The 11,930-nt window shown below is 58.9% G+C and overlaps 1 protein-coding gene across 1 annotated transcript; it reads right to left on the bottom strand.

Moving 5' to 3' along the window:
- Positions 1-5,770: 5,770 nt before the first annotated feature.
- FGF19 (fibroblast growth factor 19) lies at positions 5,771-9,602 on the bottom strand. The gene is made up of 3 exons (XM_044261237.1): positions 9,362-9,602; positions 8,893-8,996; positions 5,771-6,155 (listed from the first exon to the last, which is right to left on the bottom strand). The coding sequence occupies exons 1-3, from the start codon at positions 9,600-9,602 to the stop codon at positions 5,841-5,843; spliced, it is 660 nt and encodes a 219-aa protein (XP_044117172.1). The 3' UTR covers positions 5,771-5,840.
- Positions 9,603-11,930: the final 2,328 nt, after the last annotated feature.

The raw sequence follows: 11,930 nt of genomic DNA, 5'->3' as shown, positions 1-11,930 counted from the left end.
CTCTGTGGAGCAGACATTCCTGCTTTGACACTTCCTTCTCCTGGCCTGACTACCGGCCTCCCAGCAGGGCAGTGACATCAGAAGGCAAGGCTGGGGCTCCCTGTAAGCCTTGGGTGGTGGAGGGGAGACACCCAGTGTAGGGTCTGCAACAGTAAAGGCCAACCCCCTTTTCCCACTTCTCCTCTGCTCAGAGTGTGGTGGTGCCGGAGGAAACCAGCTTTTCTGGGCCTCAGTGGAACTCACCTCCCCCCACCCCTGGGCTCGGTGTGCTCCCTGTAATATGGGAGGAACACAGGTACGCACCTGCAGGGTTGATAAGAGAATGAGTGCCTGGCCGGCCGGAGGTGCAGAAACACGTTAGTAACTATTGGCAACACGATAACTTCCTGGTGTGTATCTAATGCTGGGGCACGGAAGGGGAGGAGCCTTCCCCTCCCTTCCGAGCGCTTTTGGGGTCCAGCATCCCCAGTTCCTTTGGCCCGGAGTCGGCGGGAGGCGGAGACCGTGTCAGGGCACCCGCCACTGGGGGGCGCCGTTGCGCCTCCGGCCGCTCCTCCCGGCGCGCTCCCGGCCACCTGCCGCCAGGGCCCGGGGAATCCCTTCCCGCGGCGGGACCGGTCTTACCCCGGACTTCCATTCCCCGAGCCAGGCTGGAATAACGATGATAAGGACCCGCTCCTCTGTGTGTCAGACCCTTTCACAGGTTATCACCTGTAATTCCCTTTTTTAAATTTTTTTTATATATTCATTTTATTTATCTATTTATTTGACAGGCAGAGATCACAAGTAGGCAGAGAGGCAGGCGGAGAGAGGGGGAAGCAGGCTCCCCACTGAGCAGAGAGCCCGATGTGGGGCTCGATCCTAGGACTCTGAGACCATGTCCGAGCCGAAGACAGAGGCTTGACTCACTGAGCCACCCAGGCGCGTCTATCACCTGTAATTCTTTAAAAACGTCTCTTGGAGCCGGATGTTACCAGTGATACTCAGGGTGGACGCTGAGACTGGGGGTGGGGGGCTACTTGGCTTCCAACGGACCCATGTTAAAGCCCTCCCTGGGTTGGCCACCCCAGACCACAGGCCTCCGTCCATTACCACCTGCCCCAGCCTCTACCCACCCAGCCCCCATGAGAGCAGGGCCTGGCCCACTGCCCGTGTCCAGCTCTGAGGCCGCAGAGGACACATGGAGGACACATGCCCAGGGCCAACTGACATCACCCAGTGCTGATGGAGGAACACGATCGTGGAACCTGCGTCCCAGGTCTCCCAAGAAGGGTTTTCCCCCATCAGCCTGCTTTGGTCTGGGCCCAGCTGCCCACAGCTCTCAGACTCCTCATGGAGGGCTGGTGTTGGATCCAGGCTTCACCTGGGCCTGGGCTCCCCTGCCCCCAACTCCACCTGAGATCCAGGACCCAGAGGGCAGGGCAGCTGAGAAGGAAGGAGGTGACCCCCAGCCTCCCTTGGGGCTCTCCCACACCCCCTGCCAGGGCCCCAGCAGTGCCCGGCCTGATGTCAGTTGGGGGGTGAAACCCCAGCCTGGCGCCCTCCCCAAGCTCCCAGTCTTCCCTATGGTAAACTCAGTTAGGGTGGTTGCGAGGCCTGACTGCTCTAGTGTGCATTAAAGTTAGTCCCTGGATAATTGACTGCGCAATCCAGAAGCGTCTGGAAAGATTTGTAGTGTGCATACCCTTTCCAACAAAGCAACCCTACTCATGTCTCTCCCTCTGTCGTGGGTTGAATGGTGCCCCCCAAAAGATGTGTCCAAGTTTTCACCCACAGAACCAGAGAACGTGACCTTGGTTAAGAAACGTTTCTTTGCAGAAGTCAAGCTCTCGAGACGAGATCATCCCACATTACCTACCTGGGCCCTCCAACCAGTGACAAGTGTCATGATATAACACAGAAAAGCAGACACACAGAGGGGCCACATGAAGACGGAGGCAGACACTGGAGGGGCGCAGCCACAGCCCAGGGATGCCTGGGCCCCCCAGAAGCTGGAGGAGGCAGGAAGGACCCTTCCCCAGTGCCTCCAGAGGGAGTGAGGCCCACTCGTGCCTTGATTTTGGACTTCTGGCCTCCAGATGGAGAGAATACAAGTTTCTTGTTCTGAGCTTCCTGCTTCTTTGTAATTTGTGATGGGAGCTCTAGGAAATGAATGCAGGATGTTTGAGGAGTGCTGCTGGAAGAGGGGACTGGGCGGCGACCCAGAGCCTAGGCCAAGCCAGGCCGAGGCGCCGAGCACCCTGTCCTCCGCGGCTGGGATCCTGTGCCAGTCTAGGTGGGCTCGCTTAACCAGGGTGGCTGGGGAAGACTGGATCAAAGAGACAGGCAGGACGGGCAGGATGGGTCCCCGCCGTGGGGACTGAAGATTCCACAGTGAGTGGTCGACGTGGAGAAGCTGCAAGGAAGCCAGGTGGGGCTTCCCAGGGACCAGCATCCCTGTGCTGGGTAACCCCCAGGACCCCCGTGGCCTGCGGAATGAAGCACATCTTCTCCATCTGGCCAGAAGGAGCCCACCTTGCCGGGGTGCACCCCCTCCCCGCCAGCCAATGGAGTCCTCCGGAAGACAGGGACACGGATCCAGCTCCCCAGGGCACTCACAGCGCCCCGGGGACTTGCGACTCCCCTGCCAGCAAACCAGGCAGGGCACCCACTCCTTCCACAGCCTTCCCTGAGCCCGAGGGGGTGTGGGCTCACACTCTCTCTTCTCGTCACCAACAGACCTTCTGGAGACAGACAGGGCAGCCAGACAAAATAGAGGACACCCGGTTAAGTTGACGTTCAGATGAACAATAAATAATTTCTGAGCATAAGTATATCTCATATTTCATGGGATATACTTCTACTAAAAAGTGTGCTGCTTCTCCTAAATTCTAATGTAACGGGGCTGTCGTGTTTCTACTTGCTAGACTTGACAACTGCCAAAGGCAGAGGGAGATGCAGCCAGAGGGCAAGCCCACCTTCCTGTGAGGAGTAGAGGCCAGTCAACGGGGTGAATGCAAGGTCCAGCCTTGAAGACTCTTCCCCATCTCCTGCCAGAGGACCCACATCAGCCACAGAAACGGTCATCCCAGATTTTGGCCGCCAGGTCAAGTGAAAACGTGACCTAGAGTGAAAAAGTATTAACCATCAACACTCTAGTGTGAATTAGTTCACAAAGATGTGCATCTACTCATTACTGTGGGCTGTGCTGTGGGGAGGACACTCCACTTCATTTTCCCCTGAAGTGTTTGTCTCCAGGGCACAGAAGATCACATGTAAACAGGCTTCCCACGACTGTCGACCTGGGCTCCACGTGTGAATCACTGGCAAGTGTCACAAAATCTTAGATGTCCAGGCCACATCCCGTCCAATTAGACCCCATCGCCCCGGACCAGATTTTTCCCTAGGTTACTCTGCCGTGCAACCAAATTTAAGAACCAGTGGAAATAACTGTTCCCGGCCACAAGTCCTAGTGCTGGTGAGGGCTGCCGTCTGGGAGCCCACTTGGTCCCAACCATCTCGCGGACAGAATCCCATGCGACTCTCCCCACAGTCCCGCAATGCACACCTTGTCCAGCTCCCCGTCCACAGGAGGACACAGACTCACAGAGTGACTCACTTACTCAAGGCAGTACAGTTAACGGGCGTGGGGGGATCCACTGCCTGACCCCACAGCCCTCCCGTCATACTGCTTCCGCGCTACGCACCTTGGGTTATGTGCGTTCCCTCGGAGGTCCTGGACTCCCTCACCTGGGCAAGGGCTAGAGGATGCCGGTCAGCAGGTGTGGCTCACCCCGCACTGCCACCTGGGGCGGGAGTAGGGGGGGAGGGGTCAGCTCTGGGCATGTCTGCAACAGTGGGGGTGCGTGCCAGGATGGACTGGAGAGTCCTTGCGGGGGGCGTGGGAGGCACCTCACGAAATGGCCTCGGGAGACTAACTTGGATCCTTGGCGAACTACCAGCCGACCTGAGCACCCAGAAACTCCCAGCCGACGGGGTGAACTGGACTCTCGCCCGCACTAGGCACAGAGCGGCAGCTCCACGCCTCCCCACCCTCTCGTCCTGCCTTCGTTTTACAGGTGAAAACACTGAGGCTCAAGAGGTCAAGGATTTCCTCCAGAACGAACAGCTGGCGGGGCAATTCTGTCCTAAGAAGCGCAGCAACTTCTTCACGATTTTCAGTAGTCGTGACCACTGGTTACCATTGGCGTCTAGTGGACGGAGCGGCGGGGGTCGCTCTTCATCATGCCGGCTCCCTCGGCAACACCTGCAACCCCCACCCCGCCCCCGCCAAGACTGCCCTCACCACGCAGATCCTAGCAGAGCTGAGGACGCCCGCACCCCGGCCCATGCAGCCTCCACTGTTGGGTTAACCTAACGTAGAATTCAACCCACCTCAGCCCCGGCCTCCAGGGAGGCTGCGATGACCAGGAGCTTCTGTAGAAAGTGCAGTTTTCAACACAGCAAACACACCAGTGTCTCCTCTGAGCTCAACGCCAGGCTCTGCTTTCCTTCCCTCCCCTCCCCTCCCCTTCCCGCCCTCCCTCGCAGGCATCCCAGCTGGGTAAAGAAAGGCGACTTCTGGTACAAACTGTGCTTTAATGTAGAAAACAAAACTCATGTACATCATAAATACAACATGGGGGTATAAATAAAGTAAGAAAATATAGAGATGTACATATCAAACAAAATAAATTACGCATAAATACCACGTTGGCAACTAAGTGCTGGGGAAGGGCCCCTCTCCCCGCTGCTTCTGCAAGTTACTGGCAAGACCAGGGGCTTCCAAACCCAACCCCTCCCAGCTTCTGAAGGGGATGTGCAGGTCTCCCTAAGGGGTAAGGCTGCCAAGTCCCACCGCCTGGCAAAAAGGCTGGCAATGGGGAAACAGCCCCACAGGCTGTGTCTGCTCCTCTCTGGTCCGTATCCACGGCTGCAGAGAAAGGAGGGAGCACGCCAGGGGCAGAGACCCACGGGGCTCTGTCCAGAGGGGCGCTTGTGGGAAACCCACATGCCCAGAGCAGATGGAACCCCAGAGAAGGAGGCCTGCTGCGTTTGTCCTTGCGTCCTGTCCCTCCGAGCAGGTGGTCGTTCACTCAGGGGACCAGACGGAGCCCTGCAAGTGTTGGGCTATGCACGGGGCACTGAAGGTCAAGGGGAGGGGCAAGTGAATTCCCCTATGTGCCCTGGGCAGAGTGCCAAGTAGTCCAGTGAAGGTTATCCCTCCCTGAAGCAGCCGTAGTGGGGAGTTCTTAAGGGCTACCCAGGCTGGAGGAGGCCTTTGGGCTCCCCCTGCTCCTGAAGCCTGGTTGGCCATGTCTGCGCCTTCCATGTCCTAGAAGGGTTAGGGGAGAGCCAGCGCTGCTCTCTGCAGTGGAGAGCTCGATCAGTTATCCTGTGGTAGAGTTGAATTTACCTAGGGTTTCACAAAGCTGATCGCCTGTACGTGACTTTAAACTGACCGCTTTTCTTCTGGCTGCCCCTGCTGGAAATGACGGGAGAGAGACCTGTAGAGCACTTCAGCTTGGCCTAACAATCTTCCCAAAGGTAGTGAGCTCCCGGTCAGTGGAGGTATTCAAGCGGGATCAGGGCAGCACAGCAACTGTCCAGCAACGGCAAAGGAGCGGGGTGGGGGCTTACGATTTCACAAGCATACAAGTCTATCTGCTAGGAACTGGGACAGCCAATGTCCGACTCTGTATGTACAAGTCCTAGATGTTTCTTCCTAAAGCTAACTGGAGCACGGGCCCAGGATTGTACTTGTAGAAGCACGGCCAGAACCCGCTTTGCAAGAGCCACAGGTCTGCCACGGTCCTGGCCTCTAAGGGTGGGGTGGGCGCAGGGGGAGGCCGCAGCCCCACTCATTTTTGGAAGCTGGGACTCTTCACTAGTCCCATTTTGGTGGCAATTCCAAAAGGGTCCATGCTGTCTGTTTCTAGGGGGGCAGAAAACCCATCAGCTTCCACGTGGTCCTGGAGGTCCCTGGGCTCCGCCAGGCTCCCGGGCAGCATGGGCAAGAAATGGGACAGGGGCAGAAAGCCCCGGTCCTTGTACAGCTGCCTTTGTTTCGCACTGCTCAGGGAGATGGGGAGACGGTGCTTCTTGGACCGGTACACGTTGTAGCCATCAGGGCGGATCTCCTCCTCGAAAGCACAGTCTCTGGCGGAGTACTGAGGCTAGGGAGAAAAGGGGAGGGCCGTGAGTACCCGGGGGAGCCCCGTGGGGTGACATCACCAGAAGCAGCAGAGAGGCTGGGCACAGGGGACCATCTGAGCTACAGACTCCCATGTGGGTCCAAGAGATCGGTCCTACAAATGCATGTGTGTAGTTACACTTAAAGGACGTGCTTATGCGTGTAAATTCATGCTTGTAGAAAGTATGCATTACATTAATACACACACCAAACGTAGACAGATATAAACATGATAAATTATCATATGAAACGTGAAGTATGACATACTACATATACTTCAATATAAACTTGTACTGCTTTATAAACTTTATATAAAACTTTATGTAAACTTTATAAACTCGCTTTATATACCTTTATAACCTTTGTACACACGCGCCAAGTTCAGGTGGGTAATTCACGTGTGGTTTACGTATGGGCCCAATATCTGTATATACAGATTATCTGTGTATTTTTTCTCTCTCTCTCCCTAAATCACGCCACTTCTTCAATTTAGTCTTGTTCTGAGCAACAGAGGCAAAAATCAGCCATGCAACATGAGTGTCTGCATCCCTGATCCCCACCCTTACGGGAAACACAGGACTAGTGACATGGAAAAGTCCCTGGCGGCCACCAACACTTGGGGAGACCCCGCTGAACTAGGTAGGCTCTCCGATCCCATCTGGGAACCAGATTAAAGCACCTATTCCCCCTTCAGACCTGCGTTCAGTGAGCGGTGGGCCATTCTGAGGCCTTTTTTCTGGTGCCCATATAGGCAACGTAGGCCCCCATGGGGTCCCTCCTTCTAGGGCCCAGAGCCTTCAGAGCAACTTGCCAGGATTATCAAGATAAAGCCGGCCCCTCCCCCCAGGCCCAGGACAGAGCCTGCACCCAGCGGGGTGGCGGGAAATGCAAGCCGAAGGGCGGAAAAGCAGCCCCTGGGGTCCCAGAACTCTGGTAGCCAGACGGGTACCCGTGAGCCAAGTCCTGTGCCAAACGGAGGAAGGTCATTACCCTGTGGAGGACACAGAGGGCGGGGAGCCAGGGAGGGCTGGGCTGGTAAACAACCCCGGGAGGCACCCAGTCGCGTTTGTGCCCAAGCCTACAAAGGTCGCTGAACTGCAGGTGGGTGAGCGCTGTGCTGATAAGGCACTGATAAGGCTCAGGTCTCCTGAAGCCACGGCCAACCCAGCTCCCGACACGGGGACACGGCCACCAGACAGCGGGGGAATTGCAAACCCATAAACACACAAGGAAGAGAAAGCAAACGGTGGCACCATTTCACTCTCCCGGTCCTTTGGGACAAACTAGCACCCCCCCCCATTCTCTTCTCCAAACAGGAAAGCAACTGATTTCCATCCAGTTGCTTGGAAAAAGTGGAATTTATTAAAAAAAAAAAAAAAAAAGGCAAAACAAAACAAACAACTCCTCCGTCTTGGCTAAGCCATACCCAAGGGATCAAGAAACAGAGCAGGATTTTAGGGGAAGGGACACCCCTCCACCCCAAAATCTGGACTAGACTGGTGGACTGGACCCATCTGCCCCGGCGGGTCCTCCAGACCTTCCTTCCCACCGCCCCAAGTTAATGTCACAACAAAGGTTGCAACTGCGGGTTTGGGGGCGGCCTTGGGTGTCAGCTTTCAGCAAGCCGACCACCTCCTTTCTTTCCCTCCGTCTGGTCCTTTCACGCGGGACTCCGCCATAAAACCTGAAACAGACTCCTCTGGATAAATGCGCTAAACCGGCCTCAGAGACACAAAACAACTGGGACACTAAAAAGATGCGCGCTGCGGGGGGAGGTCTGGCATCTGCATCTTTTCTGGGGAGTGGGGGCATCCCGGGAGGCGCGGTCTCCCCCCGCCCCGCCCCATCCCCCCCGCCCCGCCCCGCCCCGCTCCTCCCGCCGCGTCCCCGACCCAGCCGGGCTGCATTGAGGCCCCAGCGCGGGGCCGGGACCTCACACAGCCTCTTCTGTGCGCCCGGGGGCGCGGGAGGGGCGCGGGCTCCCTTTGAACTCCCAGTCTTTGTTCCCAGAGACCGAGACCCGATCTCCGCGCACTTCCTGCCCCTAGACCTCGACGGTTACCTGGGCCTACCCAGCCCGCCCCCCGCCCCAGCACCCTACCCCCAAAGCATCTCCAGTACAGGTGAGCGCGACACAAGGACGAATACACCCCCGGAGTATTCTTCCAACTCGTCAGCAAAAACCACACTGCTTTTCCAGTAAATATACATAAGGAAAAAAAAACCGTCCCAAATGTAATTTTTCCTGACTTGTTTGAAGGCTGGCTTTTTAAAAATGATCCAAGTTGTGAATATCCTTTCTCGTGCCTTTCTTTTACTTTATACCGCAGGGAGGGAAAAGGGAGCGAGGACCACACACGCGCACGCCCAGACTGAAAAGGCCCGAGGTGGGTTTCACTGTTGAATGTCAAAGGAAGCCGAGTCAGCGCTTCCTCTGTCCCACTGGGCCGGCCTTCGGCACGACCGGAGATGCAAAGACAGCTCCCACCTATTCTCTGGCTACGAGCCGGGACTCCCCGTGAACTTGCGTAGAAAAAAATTCGCACATCAGCTTAATCTGGCCCTTTGCCGTCCTCCCTTTCGAGCCCCATGCTGGACCCGGGGCAGAAAGCGAGGAGAACCTGGATTCGATCCAGCACGCCCAGCTCCCCTGCGGGCCCCGCCTGGGAACAGGCGTACGTCCCGCACCCCAGCGCGTATCCTCCGGCGGAGACACCTACCAGCCCTTGCATCCTGCCGTCCGCACCCATGCAGAGATAGCGGTCGCTGTACACGCCCTTGATGGCCACCGTCCGCAGAGCGACTGCCCGGATCTCCACCAAACCTGGGCGCGAGAGAAGGAGGCTGCAGCCGGGACCCGCGGGGCCCCCAACACGTGGATGCGGTGGGCGCGCAGGCCCAGGCCCTCCCCCACTCCCCTGTCTTCTCGTGCTGCCTAGGACCCTGGGGATGGAATGGGACTCCCAAGTGCCAAGATCTGGAGTTCCTGGGAGTGGGGGGTTCGCGGAAACTGAAGGGAACAAGCGAACGATAAGGCGTGGGTGCAGGGGGTCCACGTGCCGGCACCCCCCTCTCTCAGCTCCCCGCGCTGTCAGGGGCCGCGGGCAGGGAGCAGAACGCAGTGGAGCCAAAACGTGGGTTTCTCGAAAGAGGGAAAGGGAAGGGACACCGGGGCGAGTGGGCACTCACTGTGCGCGCTCTGGCCCCGCGCGCAGTCAACCCCGCCGTCGGCACGGATGCGCAGGAAGCAGCTGGAGAGGCCGTGGGGGCCGGCGGTGTACAGGTGCCGTAGGCGGATGGGCTCACCCCAGCCATAGTGCACGTGCGGCCCCGCGTCCGAGAAGGCTAGGGGGCGCCCGGCTGCGGCCAGCCAAAAGCCGGCTAGGACCAGCGCGCGGGCTACCGCGCACCGACTCGCCGCGCTCTGCATGGCACCTCCCTCGGGCTCGGCACGCAGTTCAGGCGGCGAGGGTGCGGGAGGCTGGGCGGCAGCAGGACTGCGGGTGCAGCGGCGGGGTGGGTCCCTCCGGCCAGCAGTGCCCTCCGGGCGCCTGGGCGCTCCGCGCTCCTGCTCCGACGGCACAGCGGCCCGAGGCCAGCGGCCTTATATACCGCGTCTTACCCTCGCGGCGGGTGGGTGCCCGCGACACCCGAGCATTTCTTATCAGGATTGCATCAGCCCTCCGCCCCCCGCACACACCCACTCACAACCCGCCTCCCGCCCCAGCCCCTCCCCGGACCCCGCCCGGGTGACCCCGCCCAGGCCTCCCAGATCTGGGGGAGGAGAGGCCCCGTTTCACCGGAGGGTTCGGGGGAGTTCCCCCCAGCAGCGCAGGGGCCCGGGACCAGGTCTCCTTGGCTGGGAGAGTCTGATTTTATAAAGCAATAAAGGAGACAACCGGTCCCCGCCCCCACGCCCCCGGCCCCCCCAGGGAATGCGCTCGTGGCGAGGCGCTAGCAGGAGCAGGGAGCAGGAACCCCGTGACCAGAGAACCGGGCACCGACCTTTGCATCCCTCACCCCCTATACGGAGAAGCTTCGCCTTGGCTTTGGGGCGCCCTCCCCTTAAAAGCCCGCATCCGCTCCCTCCCACGACGGCCCTAACCGTCATATCTCCAGATGCCAAGCCGTCCATTAGAATTTCCCCTTGCCGCTCGGACTAGCTCACGTTTTCCTGGTCTTATGTTCTCGCGATCCCGGCCCCCCTCCCGCCCCTTTTACCCCCGTCCATTGCCCCCCGACGGGGGGCCGGGCTCGAAGCCCGGGAGGAACAATGGAGGAGTGGCGCGCGGCGGGCGCTAGATGGCGCTTCCGCCCGGGTTTCGGCCTCGGTGCGGCCAGAGCGCGCGCCGGGGCCGGAGCCGGGACGGGCGGTCGCCCTGCAGGCGCTTTTCGCTGGGGCGAGGCGGGCTTGCTTCTGCACACGGGGAGCTGGCTTTCCAGCTCGAGCCGGGCGCAGCGCAGGGAGCCCCGTCTCTGAGTGCCTTTTGTCGTTGGTCCGGTCCCTGGGTCCCTGAGCTCTTTTCCCGGGCCAGGGCGCGATGTCCTGGGAGACTGCGGGAGGAGAGGTCGGGGAGGGCCAGAGCCGCAGTGAGGGGCGCTGCTGGGGGGGGGGACGGCGCCAGGCCGGGAAACTGGGGCCACTTGGTGAAGTTGCTCCCGCCAACCAGACTTTCTCTGGTGATGCTCAGAAAAGGGGGGAAAGCATCCCGACAATGCCCGGCTGGAAAGGAGAGGGTCTTCCCAGGGACCTTGGGCGGGACACTGATTCTTTCTCATTTCTTCTCCAACCCCCCGAACTCCTGGGTGTGGGGTCCCAGAAGGCCAGTTCTGGGGGAAAGTCATGCTGTCTCAGCGCAAAGGCGATGGGCGGGCAAGCAGTCCAGACACACAGAAATCAGTGCCAGGCCTAATGAATTTCAATGAGTAAAGGCCATGTTCATACCCCAGTCCGTGACTGGCGTTAATGACCCAGCGTGCAGAAAATGTCACCAGGAACGGCTTTACAGAAAGACATCATCTCAAAGCCTTTATAGACCAGGACCCCCACGCTGCGTGTCTCGGTTCAGAAAGCCACCGCTTCTGTTAAATCTAATTACTTCCCCCCTGTGGCTTTAAATCGACAGGGCTCCTATTAAACTTAATTACCCTCCCCTGCAGCTTTCATTTTAAAGATCCTGGATAAATGTGGGGCACTGAGGAGGATGGCAGGAGCTGCCTTGGGGGACAGACCCGGAATGGGTCTGGGGGCGGGGAACACCGGCCTCTGGCCCCACCCCTGCTCTTTTGCTACCCCTCCCATGACCACAGTGGGAGGAGAGCATCCCCTGTGATCACCCAGCTCTGGAAGGTGGTAAAGGCAGCATTAGCTTCCTATGCCCAGGCCCTGTTCCGAGCACATCATGGGTGTTCTCGGCTTAAACCCCTAGAAGAAGCTCCGTGGGGGTTCTGTCCCCTGCCTCCTTGAATAGATAGGAAACAAGGGCCCCAGCACAGTGGGACCCAGCCTGCAAGTGGCGACCAGAACATCGGAACCTAGGCCATCAAGCTTGTAAATCCAGGCCGTGCCTCCGCTCTGAGACGTGGTGTGGCCACCAAGCAGGGGTGCAGGCTCCGTGGTCGGAGTCCCTCTGCCACAGATCCATGCCTGGCCAACGCCTGTGCAGGTCGTGGACCTGCTGGGCCTGTTGCGTCCTCATGCCTGTTTTGAGCCTTGTCCTGGGGTCACATGGGAGAGCGGACATGAGGTTCCAGATAC

The sequence above is a fragment of the Neovison vison genome, chromosome 7 (genome assembly GCF_020171115.1).
Source record: "Neovison vison isolate M4711 chromosome 7, ASM_NN_V1, whole genome shotgun sequence".
NCBI lineage: Eukaryota > Metazoa > Chordata > Mammalia > Carnivora > Mustelidae > Neogale > Neogale vison.
This window is presented reverse-complemented; position numbering and strand designations above follow the sequence as displayed.

Excerpts from the sequence above, each read along its gene's own strand:
- FGF19 (XM_044261237.1), bottom strand. The coding sequence starts at position 9,602 with ATGCAGAGCGCGGCGAGTCGGTGCGCGGTAGCCCGCGCGCTGGTCCTA. Across the intron at positions 8,997-9,361 it reads GCGGGGCCAGAGCGCGCACA|GTTTGGTGGAGATCCGGGCA; the intron begins GTGAGTGCCCAC and ends TCTCGCGCCCAG. Across the intron at positions 6,156-8,892 it reads ACGGCAGGATGCAAGGGCTG|CCTCAGTACTCCGCCAGAGA; the intron begins GTAGGTGTCTCC and ends TTTTCTCCCTAG.